General features: G+C 37.8%; 1 protein-coding gene and 2 long non-coding RNA genes across 3 annotated transcripts; all 3 read left to right on the top strand.

The window, feature by feature from the left end:
* On the top strand, nt 1-7,153 carry LOC306834251 (chitotriosidase-1-like; the record flags this gene model as incomplete). Its single annotated transcript, XM_079360086.1, has 19 exons — nt 1-166; nt 290-414; nt 1,039-1,162; nt 1,250-1,432; nt 1,564-1,680; nt 2,320-2,452; nt 2,550-2,851; nt 3,012-3,058; nt 3,855-3,922; nt 4,005-4,031; nt 4,165-4,369; nt 4,452-4,508; nt 4,610-4,775; nt 4,857-4,981; nt 5,049-5,172; nt 6,150-6,332; nt 6,427-6,543; nt 6,644-6,776; nt 6,879-7,153. Exons 1-19 carry the CDS (start codon nt 11-13, stop codon nt 7,151-7,153), a joined length of 2,667 nt encoding a protein of 888 aa, XP_079216212.1. The 5' UTR covers nt 1-10.
* A 3,599-nt stretch (nt 7,154-10,752) lies between these two features.
* On the top strand, nt 10,753-12,189 carry LOC306833722. The gene is made up of 3 exons (XR_013780408.1): nt 10,753-11,571; nt 11,863-12,082; nt 12,158-12,189. It is a non-coding gene; the product is annotated as an uncharacterized lncRNA (long non-coding RNA).
* A 951-nt stretch (nt 12,190-13,140) lies between these two features.
* On the top strand, nt 13,141-15,560 carry LOC306833718. The gene is made up of 5 exons (XR_013780404.1): nt 13,141-13,507; nt 13,632-13,685; nt 14,375-14,406; nt 14,504-14,530; nt 14,637-15,560. It is a non-coding gene; the product is annotated as an uncharacterized lncRNA (long non-coding RNA).
* The last annotated feature ends 1,075 nt before the right edge of the window (nt 15,561-16,635 follow it).

Raw genomic sequence — 16,635 nt, 5'->3', positions numbered from 1 at the left:
ATTTACCATCATGGTTTCATCCCCTGAAAACCGCCAGAAATTCATCAGGTCTTCAATCAAATTTTTGAGACTGCACGGCTTTGATGGGCTGGACCTGGACTGGGAGTATCCCGGATCACGAGGAAGCCCACCAGAGGACAAGAAGAGGTTCACAGTGCTCTGCAGAGTCAGTTTGACAATCGACACCTCACATCTCACCAGAACTGACCGAAAATTAAAATGTATTCTCATCTATAATATACTGCTTTGTTGATATTGTATCGTTAATATTGATCTTTTTTATTCAAAGGAATTACTGGCTGAATTTGAGAAAGAAGCAGCTGAGACCAAAAGACCACGACTGTTGCTCACAGCTGCCGTGGCTGCTGGGAAAGGAAACATTGATAATGGATACGAAATTGCTAAAGTCTCAAAGTGAGTGTCAGTCACGGAGGGCCATTTAACCAATTTGGAAAAAAAAGTGCAGTTAGGGTAATAATAATTACAATTATTAAAAAAAAGTATTTATAACACACTTTACATTCGAAGCAAAACTCAAAGTGCTCGAATTAAATGGTAGGTATGCAGTAGGGTAGCTATATGCACAATGGTAGGTTTGCTAACCTAAATAAATCACTATTTCAATATATGTAAAAAAAATTTTTTTAAAAAGTACACAGATACACTCATAAAAGATACTTCTACTGAAATCTCTTACAAAATCTTTAAGTACATTGTAAAGTGAAATGGATGCGCACAGAAGTCCACATGCCCCCTTTTTTAAAACGAAATGTGTAAACTCAGGTCCTCACATGACGTTTTAATGCATACAACATGAGTCAACTAAAACGTCTTTTATTATGAAATACAGACTTATACAGATGTGTATCAAGGTTTCTTAAGAAAAGCGCAAATTGCCTGGGGATTCATCATTTCAGAACGTTTGGACAGTTTACGTATATGATGAATGTCTCAGCCTATTTGTGGTGTAAAATGTGTAACTATAGGTGTTTGGTGTCTTTTTCATTTTCTCATATTTTCTCATGCTGTGTCTTACAGGTTCCTGGACTTTATAAATGTGATGGCCTATGACTTTCATGGAGCCTGGGACACATTGACGGGCCACAACAGCCCTCTGTACAGCAGCTCTGTGGATCAGGGTGAACATATCTTCTACAATGTGGTAAGTAAAATCTTCCAAAAATTGTAATTCTTCTAACAAAATGTGACCTTTATATCTGATATGAAATATCTGTTTGTCACCTCACAGGACTTTTCTATGAAATACTGGGAAAAAAGGGGCGCTCCTCTGGAAAAGCTCATAATGGGTTTCCCCACGTATGGCCGCACATTTCGCATATCATCAGTCGCTCACAGTGTTGGAACACCAGCAAGCGGGCCGGCCTCTGCTGGGCCCTACACCCGGGAAGCTGGATTCTGGTCCTACTATGAGGTCAGTGAAAGCAGCACTTATAGAGATGCCAATTTAATACAACACTCTAATGAAATGGGGATAATTTCAAATCTGAGATCTCACAAATCTTTTGAAGGATGTTTTTGTATCATTTTCTTCTGCTTCTACAGATTTGCACTTTCATCCAAGGAAGCAGTGTCCACTGGATTGATGAGCAAAGTGTTCCCTACGCTATTAAAGGAAATGAGTGGGTTGGGTTTGACAACAGACAGAGCTTTGAAATCAAGGTAGTTAAGAACTTTTTACCCTTTAATTACCCTTTTTAACTTTCCCTATTGATTTGGCATTGGATATAGATGACAATAATGAAGCAGTAAAAACCAATATTTGAGTACCTTTTAATGAACAGTAGAGGGCACTCTAAGATGACCAATATAGCCACAGATTTGTAGTCTTCTGTTAGTGGTTGTTCATGCATAAGCACCTAAAACAGATTGTCTGCAGGTGACAGCTGTGCAGTTTAAATGACTCCACTTGTTTTTGATAACATGCACACATGCATACAGTTCTTTTCTAGTTGTTAAGAAATGTTGTGATAGAAATAAATGAACTGATCACAGATGTAAATGGTATGGCCACTAAACTTCACATCGTCTTCTTCAGTAAAAAGTTTGGTTTTTCTCCAAAGCATTGCTGCTTGTACCATCTGAACATCACCATTTATTTCATCTTAGTCATTGTTGTTTCCATTTTTTTTTTCATCTTCTGTTTTCTTTCCTTTTTTTTCCCAAAATTATTTAACAGATGCTACATAATCACACTGCTACACTATGTTGTATTTTACTTTTCAATTTTAGGAGCTGTCACTATTGAAATGGCAAAACCTGTGAATAACCAAAGTACTCTCTTTTACTGATTTCCCACAGACAAGGTATCTGAAAGATAACAAATATGGAGGAGCCATGATCTGGGCTCTTGATCTGGATGACTTCTCTGGAGCCTTCTGTGGACAAGGGCCCTATCCTCTCATTGGTTACCTGCGCTCTCTTTTGCAGTCAGGTAACTAGTCCAAAGCACCTGGATATCATGTCAAAGTGAAATCATCTGGACACAAAGAAAATTTTCTCTGAACTTCAAATATGTTTTAAATTGCCAGACCATCCAGCTCCCCCTCCTGTAACCACACAACCCCCTGTGGTCACAACAAGCCGTCCTGGCCCCAGCAACACCACACCTGCTGCTACTTCTACTGCTACTGCTGCTCCTACAACCACCACTGCCCAAACTACAACCTCAGCAGTTGCTCCTGGAAGTGGTTTCTGTGGCGGGAAGACCGACGGCCTGTACACAAATGACAAGGAGAGGCGCTCCTTCTATCAGTGCGTCCACGGAATGACATACCTCCAGAAATGTCCAGGGAATCTTGTGTTTAATGAAAAGTGTAAATGCTGCGACTGGGCTTAAATAAATTACTCATTCATAAAACAAAACTGTGATTATTGTTGTCTTTTTTATACATTGAAGTCTCATTCCCCTTTTTGTGCATGATTGTGACAAAGCAGTAACTGCACAAAGAACAAAGTAAAGACTCAATAATTAAAATGGAATCTTGTGTTAGTTCAGGCAGGCCACGGCGTCACGCTCTATTATTGTCCCAGAGTTCAAGTCAGCTGATCTCATACAAGCCACATCAGCTGATGACCAGCTGATCTGCTGAAAGCATCCTATTGGCAGTTCTTATGCCGGCTTTTTTTTAAGAATCTGTGCTGTGCAGAGAGATCCTTCACAGAGCCATACCGCCAAACATAATTAATTGTGTCAAAGTATCCATTTTGACAAAGTGCTCCTGACTGAACTGTTGTTCTTGTGTACAACATTGAGGGATTATTTTTTAGCTAAACGGTCTTTATGGTCTCGACTACTAACTCTCTATCGGGGCACAGAAGGCTTTCTCTTGTCTGAAATGAGATTTGTGGGAAGAGGATCGATTTTTCTCTCGGGTCACTAACCCTTGACAAGCACTGGCTTTGTCAGTCTAAAAGTGCTCTTTATCCCCCTCATTATCACAAACCTCTATTGACACATTAACAGATAAAAAGGGGGACAATGCCATCATGTCATCAGAAAAAAAAAGGTATTTAAAAAAACATTTTTCAAATAAATATTTTTTTTTTAATTAAAACATTTCACATAGGTAAAGTAAAAATATATTGGAACCCCCCCTGGACTGCGTACAATACACTAAGGGAAGTCAGTCACAGGATGTATGATACTTTCTGCAAATATAACGAAATTAAATTAAATTAAATAAAGGAAGCTACCTAAACAAAACCCAAACATGAACCAGTATTTGCAGTTATTTGACTAACATGAAGCAACAGTGTTGTGCACACACACACTGTGGGTCAAACAGCTAGTTCCTGGCTAATGATTATCATGTTTTGTGTATATTTATCTTCAGTAAAGAAAAGCTTTTTTCAGACTCTGTCACACACACAAACACCATGAGCAAGTTGATTCTTCTTGCAGGTAAGTCACAGTAATTCAAACAGCTTGAAAATATTTTCTTTTTTTTAAACCAATATGTTCTAATAATTTTGTCATTTTGAAGGCTTCTGGCTTTCCTTTGGAAGTTTGGGTGAGTTTACAATTTATAAGAAATGTAAATATTTGTCAGACTTAGAAGCGACCGAAATTGAATTGATTGAAACGAGCTGACATTGTTTATTCGTCAAAGATGAATAAAACAACATTTGCTTTTTCGTGTTCAGTCTCATCCTCCAGACTGGTTTGTTATTTCACCAACTGGTCCCAGTACAGGCCTGGCAATGGAAAGTTCATGCCTATAAATATCGATCCCAACCTCTGTACCCACCTGATCTACGCATTTTCTGGTATTAATGAAGCAAATGAGTTGGCCACCATCGAATGGAACGATGATGAACTTTATAAATCTTTTAACGGACTCAAACAGAGGTCAGCCTTTAATTTTCAAACACTATGCTAAACCGTATGAAAAAGAATCATAGCACGTTTCCTCATTTGGGTACTCCCGCAGGAATCCAAACCTGAAAACACTGTTGGCGGTCGGAGGCTGGAACTTTGGAACACAAAAGTGAGATATTCATCTTCAACACAATGGATATATTTTTTTTCTTCTTTGTTTATTATATGTAATTCTTCATTGGACCACGTCTTCCCCAAAATGATACCTAGGTTCACTACAATGGTGTCAACACAACAAAACAGAAATACATTTATCCAGTCTTCAATCAAACTACTGAGAAAATACAGTTTTGATGGACTCGATCTGGATTGGGAATATCCTGGTGCACGAGGAAGTCCTCTGGAGGACAAGCAGAGATTCACACTGTTGTGCAAGGTAAGATAGAGAGATACTGGGGTTTAACTAATGTTTTACATAAGCCACGATGTCAATTTCCTATGTTACTGTGTTGTACAGGAGCTCCTGGCGGGTTATGAGGCTGAGGGAAGAGCAACAGGGCAAGCCAGATTATTGATCTCTGCTGCTGTGGCTGCTGGAAAAGGAACCATCGATACTGGTTATGAAATCGCAGAGATGGCAAAGTAAGCCAAAGTGTCACACCCTACATTGTTCCTATTATTATGATTTCATCATCTGGCATTGTTTCAGGTACCTGGACTTTGTTAATGTAATGACGTATGACTTTCATGGCACCTGGGAGACTGTGACAGGACATCATAGCCCATTATATAAGGGATCTCAAGACATCGGGGACCATGTTTACTTAAATACTGTGAGTACAGGGATTCATTTATTAGCGCCATCATCAATGTAAAGACGTTCTTAACAGTCCTGTAATGCCAACTCGCTTTTTTCTCACTGAGTACAATATTATCCATTGTTTTTTAAATTTTTTTATTTCAACATTTAAAAGAAGTTTGGAAAGAACTTCAAAATTACAAACATTTGTTGTGTTTGACAGAGGTGGAAAAAAAAATTGATGCATCTTTGTTAAGGAAACAGACATGACATTGTTTACAGTCAAAACTCAAAGAATGTCACTTGAAGGTTTAAGGGAATTTTGGCAAAATAATCTTTACAACAGAATGGTAAATGATTTCCTGGATTGACCCCCTGTGACCTACCAACCGGTAATTATTATCTTTTAAGAAAGGAGTGATTTCCTCTATGCTGACGCTTTGCTATTGATGTGTCATTCTATTATGTGGAGTTGTGGGTGACCTTTGGGAAGATGTTCTGGTGTTGATTGTATGTTGGTCTGGTTGTTTTCTGTGGTGTTTATTGTTCCAAATGTTCTTTGATGTATTGACCCTGTATGAGGGTTGTCTCTATTTTAGATAAGTTCAAGGTAACAATCGCGAGAGAACCACGCCACGTCCAATAATTTCTCCCTGTGATTCAGGTCTTAAAAATTCCCTGAATCATATTAAATTGTGTAATTTCTTTAGAGAACTTGCAATTCTTCAATTTTTAGAGGAAATTTCTCCCACTTAGAGCTAATGTTTTACAGATGATGAGCCATTATGGAGACTAAAAATGTCCTCCAAACATAAATATAATAGGCTTTCCAAGTGGATGTTTACTTTCATTCAAGAGTTGACATATATTTTTAAACATTAGCCCTCTTCTGCAAGAATGTAATGCCGTTTAAAACTGAGAATATGTGCTATTAACTTCTTATCTCTCAGAGGTGCATCAATAGGAAACATGACTTCTGTCCATCTCTTTACTGAATCTCTTACTTTTTAGGACTTTGCCATGAGGTACTGGCGGGACCAAGGAACACCCGTTGAAAAATTAAACATGGGCTTTGCAACATACGGGAGAACATTTAGACTGTCTAGTCAGTCCAGTCAAGTTGGAGCACCTGCCAGTGGTCCAGCTGCTGCCGGTACTTTTACAAGGGAGGCTGGTTTCTGGTCCTATTATGAGGTGAAATAACCAAAAATGATGACATCATTCATGATCATTTCGTCACATCGCTTAAATAAATCAAGCATAAAATTTTAATTAAATTTTATTTCAGATTTGCACATTTCTCCAAGGGGCCAGTGTCCACTTGATCCAGGACCAGAAAGTTCCATATGCTATAAAACAAAGCGAGTGGGTTGGATTTGACAACAAAGAAAGCTTTGAGACCAAGGTCGTCATGTGTTTGTTTATTTTTTTAAATTTTGCTTTCTAAGGAAGTTCAAATTGAAGGTTAGGTTCAAATTATTATTATTTTTTTTTTATGTTTTCAGGTGCGTTACCTAAAAGACAACCAATTTGGTGGAGCTTTCATCTGGGCTCTGGATCTGGATGACTTTAATGGACAGTTCTGTGGACAAGGAAACTATCCACTCATCAACCATCTCCGTTCACTTCTAGCTTCAGGTGAAAAGAATTATATAGCTGGTTAAATGATTATTCTATAATCCAAAGGGTATTTATTTCTTGACTTCAATTATATTAATAAGTTACTGTTTTTTTCTACAGATCTTCCTCCCCTTCCCCCTACAGAAACAACCCCGAATCAGACAACTACTTCTACAAATGAAGACAAGCCTGGCATCAAACCTCCTCCCAGACCTACAGTCACATCCTCATCCACAGTTGCTGACAACTTCTGTGCAACAAAGGCTGGTGGGGTTTATGCCAAACCAGATGCCCCTGGTTCCTTTTACAACTGTGCCAATGGCAATACCTGGATCCAAAACTGCCCTGCTAATCTGGTGTTTAAAGAAGGCTGCAAATGCTGTAACTGGCCCTAAAGTTTGCATATCATTTGAAGTGTCGAATAGAAATAAGAAACACTAATTCTAATGACTTCAGCATTGACAGAAATAGTCAGACAGGTGCTGCCAAGTATCCATGCAGACTTCACTGACTTCACCACTTCACAGCCTGCTATCAAGAGAGAGCAACCTGTTGCTATAGAAAAGGATTTACAACAACTGTGTAAAAACCTGCTATTACAACCTGCTGACAATTTATGACATTAAAACGATCCCTTTTAAATGACCAAACTTGTTTTTAATGTAATTTGATGGGGATATTATGTTGTTTTTGTTTTAGAGTGACGGTAACAATGCTCAATGACATCCCTGAATGTAGATACCTTAACACAAAATATAGATATGTTGGATTACTATCATGTCCACATAAGATGTTGGTGAAGTTGTGGGTGCTATACAATTATATGTCGTCCAAAAAAAAAAAACCCTCATGAGGATTTAATGCTAGTGAAAATGTGTGGAGTCACAGCCTAGTTCCAAAGTTCAAGCCACTGGCTGCAAACAGAAACCTCCGCCCTATAAACGTTTTTCACAACGTTTTGAAGCATACTTGCATCAACATCAGGTGAATGTCCTGTATGTAACTTTGTAAGTGTACTTCTCTGACTGGAGAGACTGCCTCTTCACCCGGTTACATAGTCCATATTAACAGGGAACATTAACCCCTGACCGTGTGAATAACTGACACAAGAAAATTGTAGGCGGCCAGGTATCCCATACATGTATGAGGCCAAGCATGCATTTTCACTTCATTTTTCAATGATCAACATCTGATGCTGGTCAATATCAAGATAGAGTGATTTTCTTTTCACACAGAGGACCAGGGTTACAATGTAACCTACAGGTTTTTAGAATGTTTTCTGCCCAGCAGCATATCCAATATGTTCAGGGACTCTGTGAGACATTTCAGGAAGAATAGAATCAGACTTATAATCCTGACACGACAACAAATGTACAATATTTGTAATTTTGAGCACCTGTTTTGAAGAGGAGAAAGAATAAAGTTACATTTTTGGATGAGAGAGGACCTTATGGAGAAGGCTGGGTAAGAATGTAGAATGACACTCCCTCCGTCTGATCTAAACTTCCAAAGCTCCCCATGGACTGATACTGTAGGGCTTACATTTCCCGTACTTTCCTTGAAGAAGTCAGTGCCAACAGAAACACTGTTGTGAGTGAGTGATCTCAGGATAACCGACTTCTTGGCTCAAAGAAGGCCTACTGCAGAGATTTCCGAACTAACTTCAGGTTCCTAGGCAGACTAATTTTGTAACCCAATGAATTAAAATGTCTTGACTTTTACTGCCTTTGATTAGACTCACAGTTTGTTTTTTCCTACAGAACATCTCCAAAATCCAGACCATCTTTACACACACTCAAACTTTTTTGCAAATGATATTGATGATGGGTTTTTGTGCTGAACCGGATGTCCTTTCTAATTTTAAAATTGGGCCGATGGAATAACCTGGATCCACAGCTGCCCTACTAATTTTGGATTCCAGGATGCCTGAAAATGTTTTGACCTGCCCGAAAGCTATCAAATAATTTTGAATTAGAAACCTATTTGTCATTTAGAGTCAACATAAACATGCTCTGTCAAAGAGAAAGTGTGCTCTCTGTTAATCTACCCCAAGGGATTTGATCTTTCTGATACAATACGTTGAAGTGAAATTGAATGGAAACTCTTTGAATCATAATTATTTAACCTAACAATTTTTGTGATTTCATGTTAAAGCAGCAAAGCAAGAGCTCATGGGCTTCTTTCCATTACAATCCAAAATGAAATTTGGAATACTCTACTGACAATGTACTGTTATTATTTGTCTTTTGAATAAACAGTGAAAAAGATTATCAGACGGGACCATTCACTTATTAAGAGCCTGAGCTGTGATTGTTTCTTCATCCAATTTGAATAACATTACATTAAGGATTGGACAAGTGAATAACATTTTGAGGAATTACATGAAATTAGTTGAAACAACTTTGTAAACACAGACCAATTATTCAGAAGTTCCTGTTTGACAAATATTCAACGAGCATATTCGAATGGATCCAGTTCTTGTCAAGTCTTCTGGTTCTATGAAGTTCTGGGTGTGATGAACATCAAAACCTTTGTTGCATCTGTTCGTTAGGTAATGTGTAATTAAAAGAAAGTTGAGAAACCAGTCAAGGCCTGTTGACAAGGATGCAGAATGTTGTTGATCACCAGGTCACATGTTTACAATGCTGTGTGCTAGATGTTAAAAAGGTTCATGGTTGGACAACAACAGCTGTCATGCCCTGAGAAAATCTACATACATTTGACACCTTGAATATACATCTCAATGATCTACTATACAGCTGAAGACTGGAACATTAAGTAGGCTCTTTATCTCAGAAACGAGATGTCCCTTTGTGGACATCTGTTCCCAAACAAGTTATGATGGACAAAAGTTTCAGAGTCAGTGTGCAAAAATGACTGACATGGGATCATTTATGTTTTAACATGCTTCAATTTTGGATGAAACAAACCAAAGAAACAAAAGTCTGTGTGTGCTTTAGAATGACCATATGTGATTGTAATGTTGTTAAATAGTTAGTGGTTGCAGATTTTCCAAACACTTGGCACTTTTTATGTTGTTGTTGGAGAGACATGAATGATTAAGGACAACGTTTTGTGAAATACTAAATCAGATACTGCCTTTTATACTGTAGGAAGTTTTGATTACTGTCATTCCCAACATAAAAATGTTACTTTCTTTTTGTTACAGCTGTGCTATATTTCAATGTTGTGTTGACAAGTGTCTTAAAATGAGAGAACAGACTTGTCATTCAACAAACCTTCAAAAGTTACGTCTCATACACTTTACTGGGCAGGACAATGACAGCAAACAACAAAAGCATCAGCATTTGAAAAAGGAATGCTGTAATTTGCTATGAATTAAAACCAATCAAAGGTGTGTCATAATCACAGCCATTATAAATGTTCTAATTGCTGAAGCAGGTCTCCCCACTGCTGCAACTTTTATTCACCTGACGTGAACCACAAACATGCCCCACATTGGACAGCCTTTGAGGTGTGCCACTTAATGGAGCTTGAATGGGAGGTAAGAGAGGAAAGAAAGTGAGAAAGATATAAAGGGAATTTGAAAAGAGTCCAGTCCCAACGGGGTCAATACATTTGTTTTGAAAATAAAAAGAAATCCAACTTGGAAACTTGAAAGACTTTTTTTTTTGTTTCAAGATTTTCCATTTCTTTGCAAAACTTTATTGTATTAACAGTAGGACAAGAGCAATGTGGTACAATGTATGTTTCAGGCTGATGGAAGATAATTTAAGAAGAGTGGATGGACAGTAAGTGTTGAGGGACAAGAAAACTAATAGTGATTTTAAACCTTGGATTTCATTTTATTTTAAGGTTGAAAACACGACCTTTTTAAACATTTTTTTTACGCAAGAAAAATACCATATTCAAACTTTCCCTCTGACATGTTTGATTACTGTGTGTTGTTAGAGTTTGATTTAAGATTCATAGAGCTGTTTAAAACAACATAAGATATTTCTTTACTTCAGCTGTTTATCTCAAAAGATGAAACAAGTTGTTCTTTTGGGAACCAATCGGCTTCAGAAACATCCCGATCACTATGTCATGAAAAGATACAACATCTAATGTTTTTAAATTAGATGCAGACTAAAAAGGCTGAAATGAGCAGGTAAAGCATATGCGTTCAGAAATGTTTAATAATATCTATAAAAAATAAGTTACTTACTGAAACCTAGATAATTGCAATAATGACTAAAGTTTGAGTGCTCGTGTGTTGCATTACTCAAAACTAACAGCTTGACTGCAGCTACACACAGTCACATGAGTTATTTGAGACATGAAGTCAAAGCTTGTTAACTTTGTACCAGGTTTTCATTTCCTGTCATACTTGTGGTGCTAAATGTCATGTCACTTCTTTACAAATGTAGACGCGTGTTCTTTAATTTTTAGAAATGTGAACCAGCCTACAGTATGTGAAAGATTTATGAGACCTTAATGATGTTGTCAATGGCAACTGGGGGTTAAAAAAACACCAACATAATTATGAAGTAGAAAACACCATGAGGTAAATAAAGTACTTGAAAAGTCACATAACAGCTATGTACTTGTCATGCATCTGAAATTGCAGAGTATTCTCTGCCAAAAGGCTGCTGATTTGCATATGATCTCGAGCACCACACGCAACTTCCTGATTGAAAAGAAGGTCAATCCTGAACCTCAAGAATCTCTATGTAAACGTTAAAAAGTGTTTCAATGTTTCAAATTTACGTGACACAATTTCCTTGAGGGTTGTACACTGGTAAATCATCACGTTGAATAAAGCAAAGAATACATAAAAATATAAACTTAGGGTTAACCTGATAGGTGTTTAGTTTATTGACTTTACAGTATACAGCATGTCTCATCATTTAGGTTCCAGGACACTGAAAAGGTACAACTGCCTGGGAAAGGTGGTAACAAAATGATACAAAGAAACAGTAATCGAATTGATAATGGAGGTCATAAAGAAAAAAACTCCCTTCAGGTTTGTGATTGGCACCCCTCCCTACCTCCCTGACCAGCTTCATCACTTCTGTGCACATTGTGAGGCTTACAAAAACACACTGACCCTGAAATCTCCACCTCAGCCAGAAGAAGAGGCTCTGTGTTTGACCTAAAACAGAGTTAGGTGAGGTCTCTCTGGGATTAACCCTTAAAAGTCTGCAGGACTGGGCCAAGTACCTTGGCGGGTACTCAGGGACGGCACTGATCAGCTGAAAGATGTCCTCCAAGACTTCTTAAAAACCTCCCTGCAACAGTCTGTTGTTCGGTTGTGCCTGAAGCCTGCCACCATTATTCCTGTGCCACAGAAGTCATTTTGTCAAATTGAATATCACCCCGTAGTTTTGACAACAATCATAAAGAGGTCTTTAAAAGGCTGGTCATGGAGCCCATCAGAAACTTTGTTCAAGGAGCAGGCCAAGACATGAAATTGTAGCACTGATTCTATCCTACCTAAAAAGCCTCTGCATTTTTCTATTAAGCTCCACAAGCAGAAACATCTTAAAACTATAGGATAAATAAATGAGATGCTTTTGAAATACAGGGAGGTTAGAATGCAGGATGGTTTCAATACAGATGCAGAGCTGGTTAAACAATAAAGCTTCTGTGTCTGTGACATGGCAACCTGAGAGCTTATCGACTCTATGGAGGAGAGGGCAAGGGTAGACAGCTCTACTTAATCTCGAAGCCTCCTCCTTTAAGAACTAAACGTTGGTCCTTGTGACACAATTCTAAAACAATTCTGAGAATCGAGTCATTTTCAAGAATTTACCGATAGAATTTAGCTTAGATCTTTGAAAAGATGAAAGTTATTTACAAAGTTTTAGCCTTTAAAAGAGCTCCTGAAGTGCCTCCAATCACTAATGAGTTCCCTTTACCTGCAGGTGTAACTGTCAGCATGTGAAGAAGCTGCAGCACAAGGGGTATGTGATTTCTAAAATGTTGTAGGCTGTATACTTAGAAAGTACGTCTTACAAATGATCACGCAGATGCTAATTTCAAAGTATTCATAATCACACAGTGTCTATGTTTGACTTTATATCTCTTTTTTTTCATTTACCACTCACATCTTCTAATAAATGTGTCATCTAGTAACAGGGTCGAACACGCCTCGTAACAAAGATTACAGTTTCTGTCCATTCCTTGCTCGGCGTTGCTCTGAAAAGGAGAAGTATTCTTCATGAAGTTCTGTTTTCGGTACAGTGATGAATACGGTGATGTGTCCTTTCCTTTGAATTCTATGAACACTAAACCTCATTTGACACATTTAAAGTCAATTCCAAAAAAGAGCTGTCATTAAGTCTGAAGAATAAAAAATGTTTAACAAATACAATGTTGTTATACATGTTATAACCAGCAACATTTTCCAGAACATTTTCTTTATGAAAAAAAACAAACTCTGACAGCTGCTTAATCTGCATGTTTCTTTCATGAATCACATACTGAGGTTTTCAAACTCATAATTGGTTATAATCACTGATAATTGCAGTGTTCTCTGTGACTTTTCAAAATGACATTTTCTTTGGGAACATCTCAAGATGAGTTGACATTGATCCAGTTTCTATCAGTGACCTAATTTGCATAATTGTGTTTCAATAAAATGATAATGCTTTGGAAACAAACACATTACAATAACTAACCCCACCTATTTTGTTTTGGGATTTTTCCACACCCCGTCAGATCCTTTTAAATATGAAGTCAGACATCCGACAGTCATCATCCAGTCTGAGACGATAACGGTGTCTGACCCTTATACCATCATCTCTGTAAGTATTCCTTTTACTTTTATTAACGACCTTCAGATTCACAGATTTATGATTCTTTTTTAAGATATCTTTTTGTTTTTCCTCTCGCATTGACTGTGTTTTCTATAACTTCAAATGATTGCAGACGCTGTTGATTACCGGTTGAAACTACAGCACAGTATACCCTCCATTCTTCAAGGTAAGTCCAAATGTTGAAGGTCAAGTCAAAGACAAAACTGAATATTTTTAGGCACGTGCTCGGGTTCGTGAATTTGATGGTAGAGTTGTGTTTTCCTGTCAGTTACTTTTAAAAGGCTAAAATACCAGCAACAACTTTATTTCCACTTTGGATGTAGCAAGGCACAAACCCCCAAACTGCTCGCTGTGGGCAGCCCCCTCACTCTGAGACCTCTCCATTATTACATGTCCATAGGATTCTGTTTGTGCATGTGTGCATTTTGGCCTATGTCTGTGTTCATTTTTATCAAAACAGAGTGTAAACCTGAATTTCCCCTCAACAAGAGAAACAACATCCCCAAAAAAGTTCCATCCACTTGTTCTTTAAGCGTCTTAATCTCGCTTTAGTGACTTTCTGGGGCATTTTTTTATCACAAAGGTCGAGGAGAAAGTTAAGGCTTCGATGTTTGTCTTGTGCTTATGTGTGATGCATTATGGTGTGTTGATTTTGTGCAACAGCTGTAAGAATCAGCATCATCTTAATGAAAACAGTGCCTTCAAACTTTTCATAGAAAAACATTAAAATCAAATCTGTAGCTATTTCCTTGCAGCCAAATGTTTCGAGTTAGTTCACATACAGCACAGGTCAGAATGATACGATACTTTGGGTACCTGAATAAGTAAAACATCAACATTTGTGTTTCTAAATAGCAACAAGATGTGGAAGCTCACTCTTACTGCAGGTAAGGCACACTGATCAAGAATATGTTTTCTTTCAGAGCTGCTTCAACAAACTCCTTTCAGATTTAACCTTAAACTTACTATTTTCTCTTTTTAAAGGTCTCTGTTTGATCTTCACCTGCTTGGGTATGTTTATACATATTTATTCTGATTAGCAGTCTTATCACTATATACCGTACTGTCCTTCAGTCAAGAGCTGTAATAATATAACGTATTCTCTTGTTCTCTTCAGCCTCTGGAAACCCATGTTCATCAGGGCCTGGGCTTTACCCCGACCCCAGTGACCCCCAATATTATTTCAACTGTGACGCTTCAAATGTAGCTCATCGACAACCATGCCCAGCTTCTCTGGTCTTTAAAGTCTCCTGTTCATGCTGTGATTATCCCACAACAACTTCCTCTGATGGAACCACCACATCTCCATCCACCGCAACAACCACAACTGCAATGCCCAGCCCCACTGTTCCTGAAGGCTTCTGTCTCAAAAGAAGAGATGGGCACTATAGAGCTCCAAATTTCCCCAATTTATTTTACAGCTGTGTCGCTCAGAACGGGTATGTCCAACATTGCCCAGACGGTCTGGTCTTCAGACGGAGATTGCTAAAATGTGTCCGGCCCAAACCAGGAAAAGGAAAAGAATGAATTACTGACAATATTTGAAGGCAGTGCGGTCTTTAGATCATCAGGTCTTTGTTGTAACCATTCCTAAAGAGTTGTACATGAATCATATCATGGCAGTCATCTCTTTTCTTATAAACAGATGCAGGCGGGGTGATGGGGGAACCATAAAGCTGTTCCATATTGAATGTCATCTGATTGTTTACTCTTCATTCGTAAAACAAGTGCTTAACAGTACCTTTGCTTGCTTTTTTATGCTTTCCTAATCCACATTGGGGTGATTGAATTTAAGAACAGCATTCATACTGTGTCTGTCGATATGCAGTAGCACTTACGTTATTTTATCATGATGAATTATTTGTGCACCAATTCATTACAAATGTTATCTCAAGACACAGCAGGTAAAAGACCTTACTCTGTGTTTTGCTGTATCAATATATAACAAGATTGTCACACTCTTGCCTGTAAATTGATGCTGTACCTTAACATGTTGTGTGTTTTGGTTTTTAACTTTCAATAATAAATCAGACAAATCTTACCTATTTGATCGTCGAGTGTCATATTGTTATTGTCATTGTTGGTGTCTTTAACTTAAATGTTTTGGGATTTTCTTGATCAGCTGATGTTTATCCATTGCTTTATTGGATTGATCTTTGATCAGACATCATATTACCATATACATGTAATTTAAATACAAGTTAATAATAATTTATGAATTACGTAACCTACATATCAAAAACTGTAAATTGTTTGAGGGGAAAAACACAAAGCATTAAAACTATTCACCTTATTGGCCCTGATGTACACCCTTAGAATAAAGTAAGCATAAGACGACAGGGAAAGATTCTTGTTCGGTCACTTTTGACATCCATGCCACATACTATGAAATGTTCAATAACTACTCAGAAGTTTAAATAAAACAATGGTGGAGAAATGTCATCACTTGTGAGGATATTCTGAATAAACAGAGCTCCACAGAGATCTCCATCCAATCTTAGACCCTTCTTAAATATAACAACATAACATGACTTAAACATTTGACTAGATGAAATGACATGTTGCATTTGACTAAACATAACCTGGTTGAGGAGGTTAGAGATGGGCCAGTAGAGGTTGAGGTCAGTTGGGTCAGCAACAAACTATTAACTAAATCACCAGCAAATATCTAGCTAAGAGTCTACAGTTCAATAAGTAAATATTTTGTCTTTGTTCTTTGAAAACATTAGATTTTATTGATGTTGTAGTGTGGGATACTTGATAATTGTCAGGAGCGGGGGCTATGTCCTATGTCCTGTATGAATGGGTATGGCCCCACGATGCCCACACAATTTGATCTTCAAACAGAAATTGAAACAATGTGTCAGGCCAAAAAAACCAAACCAAAGGGAGCCTCTGGATACCCATGTTTATCAGAGCCTGGGCCTTACCCCGACCCCAGTGACTTTGAGTGACAGGTACAAAGTTATTCTATGTTGCTGCTTCAATTATTATTTTGTAATCTAATGATCTAAAATGTCTTGACTTTTACTGTCTTTGATTAGACTCATAGTTTGTTTGCTTTTCCTACAGAACATCTTCCCCATCACAGAACACCCCCCAAATCGAGTCCATCT

This window comes from Symphodus melops (genome assembly GCF_947650265.1).
Source record: "Symphodus melops genome assembly, chromosome: 13".
Classification (NCBI taxonomy): domain Eukaryota; kingdom Metazoa; phylum Chordata; class Actinopteri; order Labriformes; family Labridae; genus Symphodus; species Symphodus melops.
The sequence above is the reverse complement of the archived record's forward strand: the minus strand, read 5'-3'. Positions and strand labels throughout refer to the sequence as shown.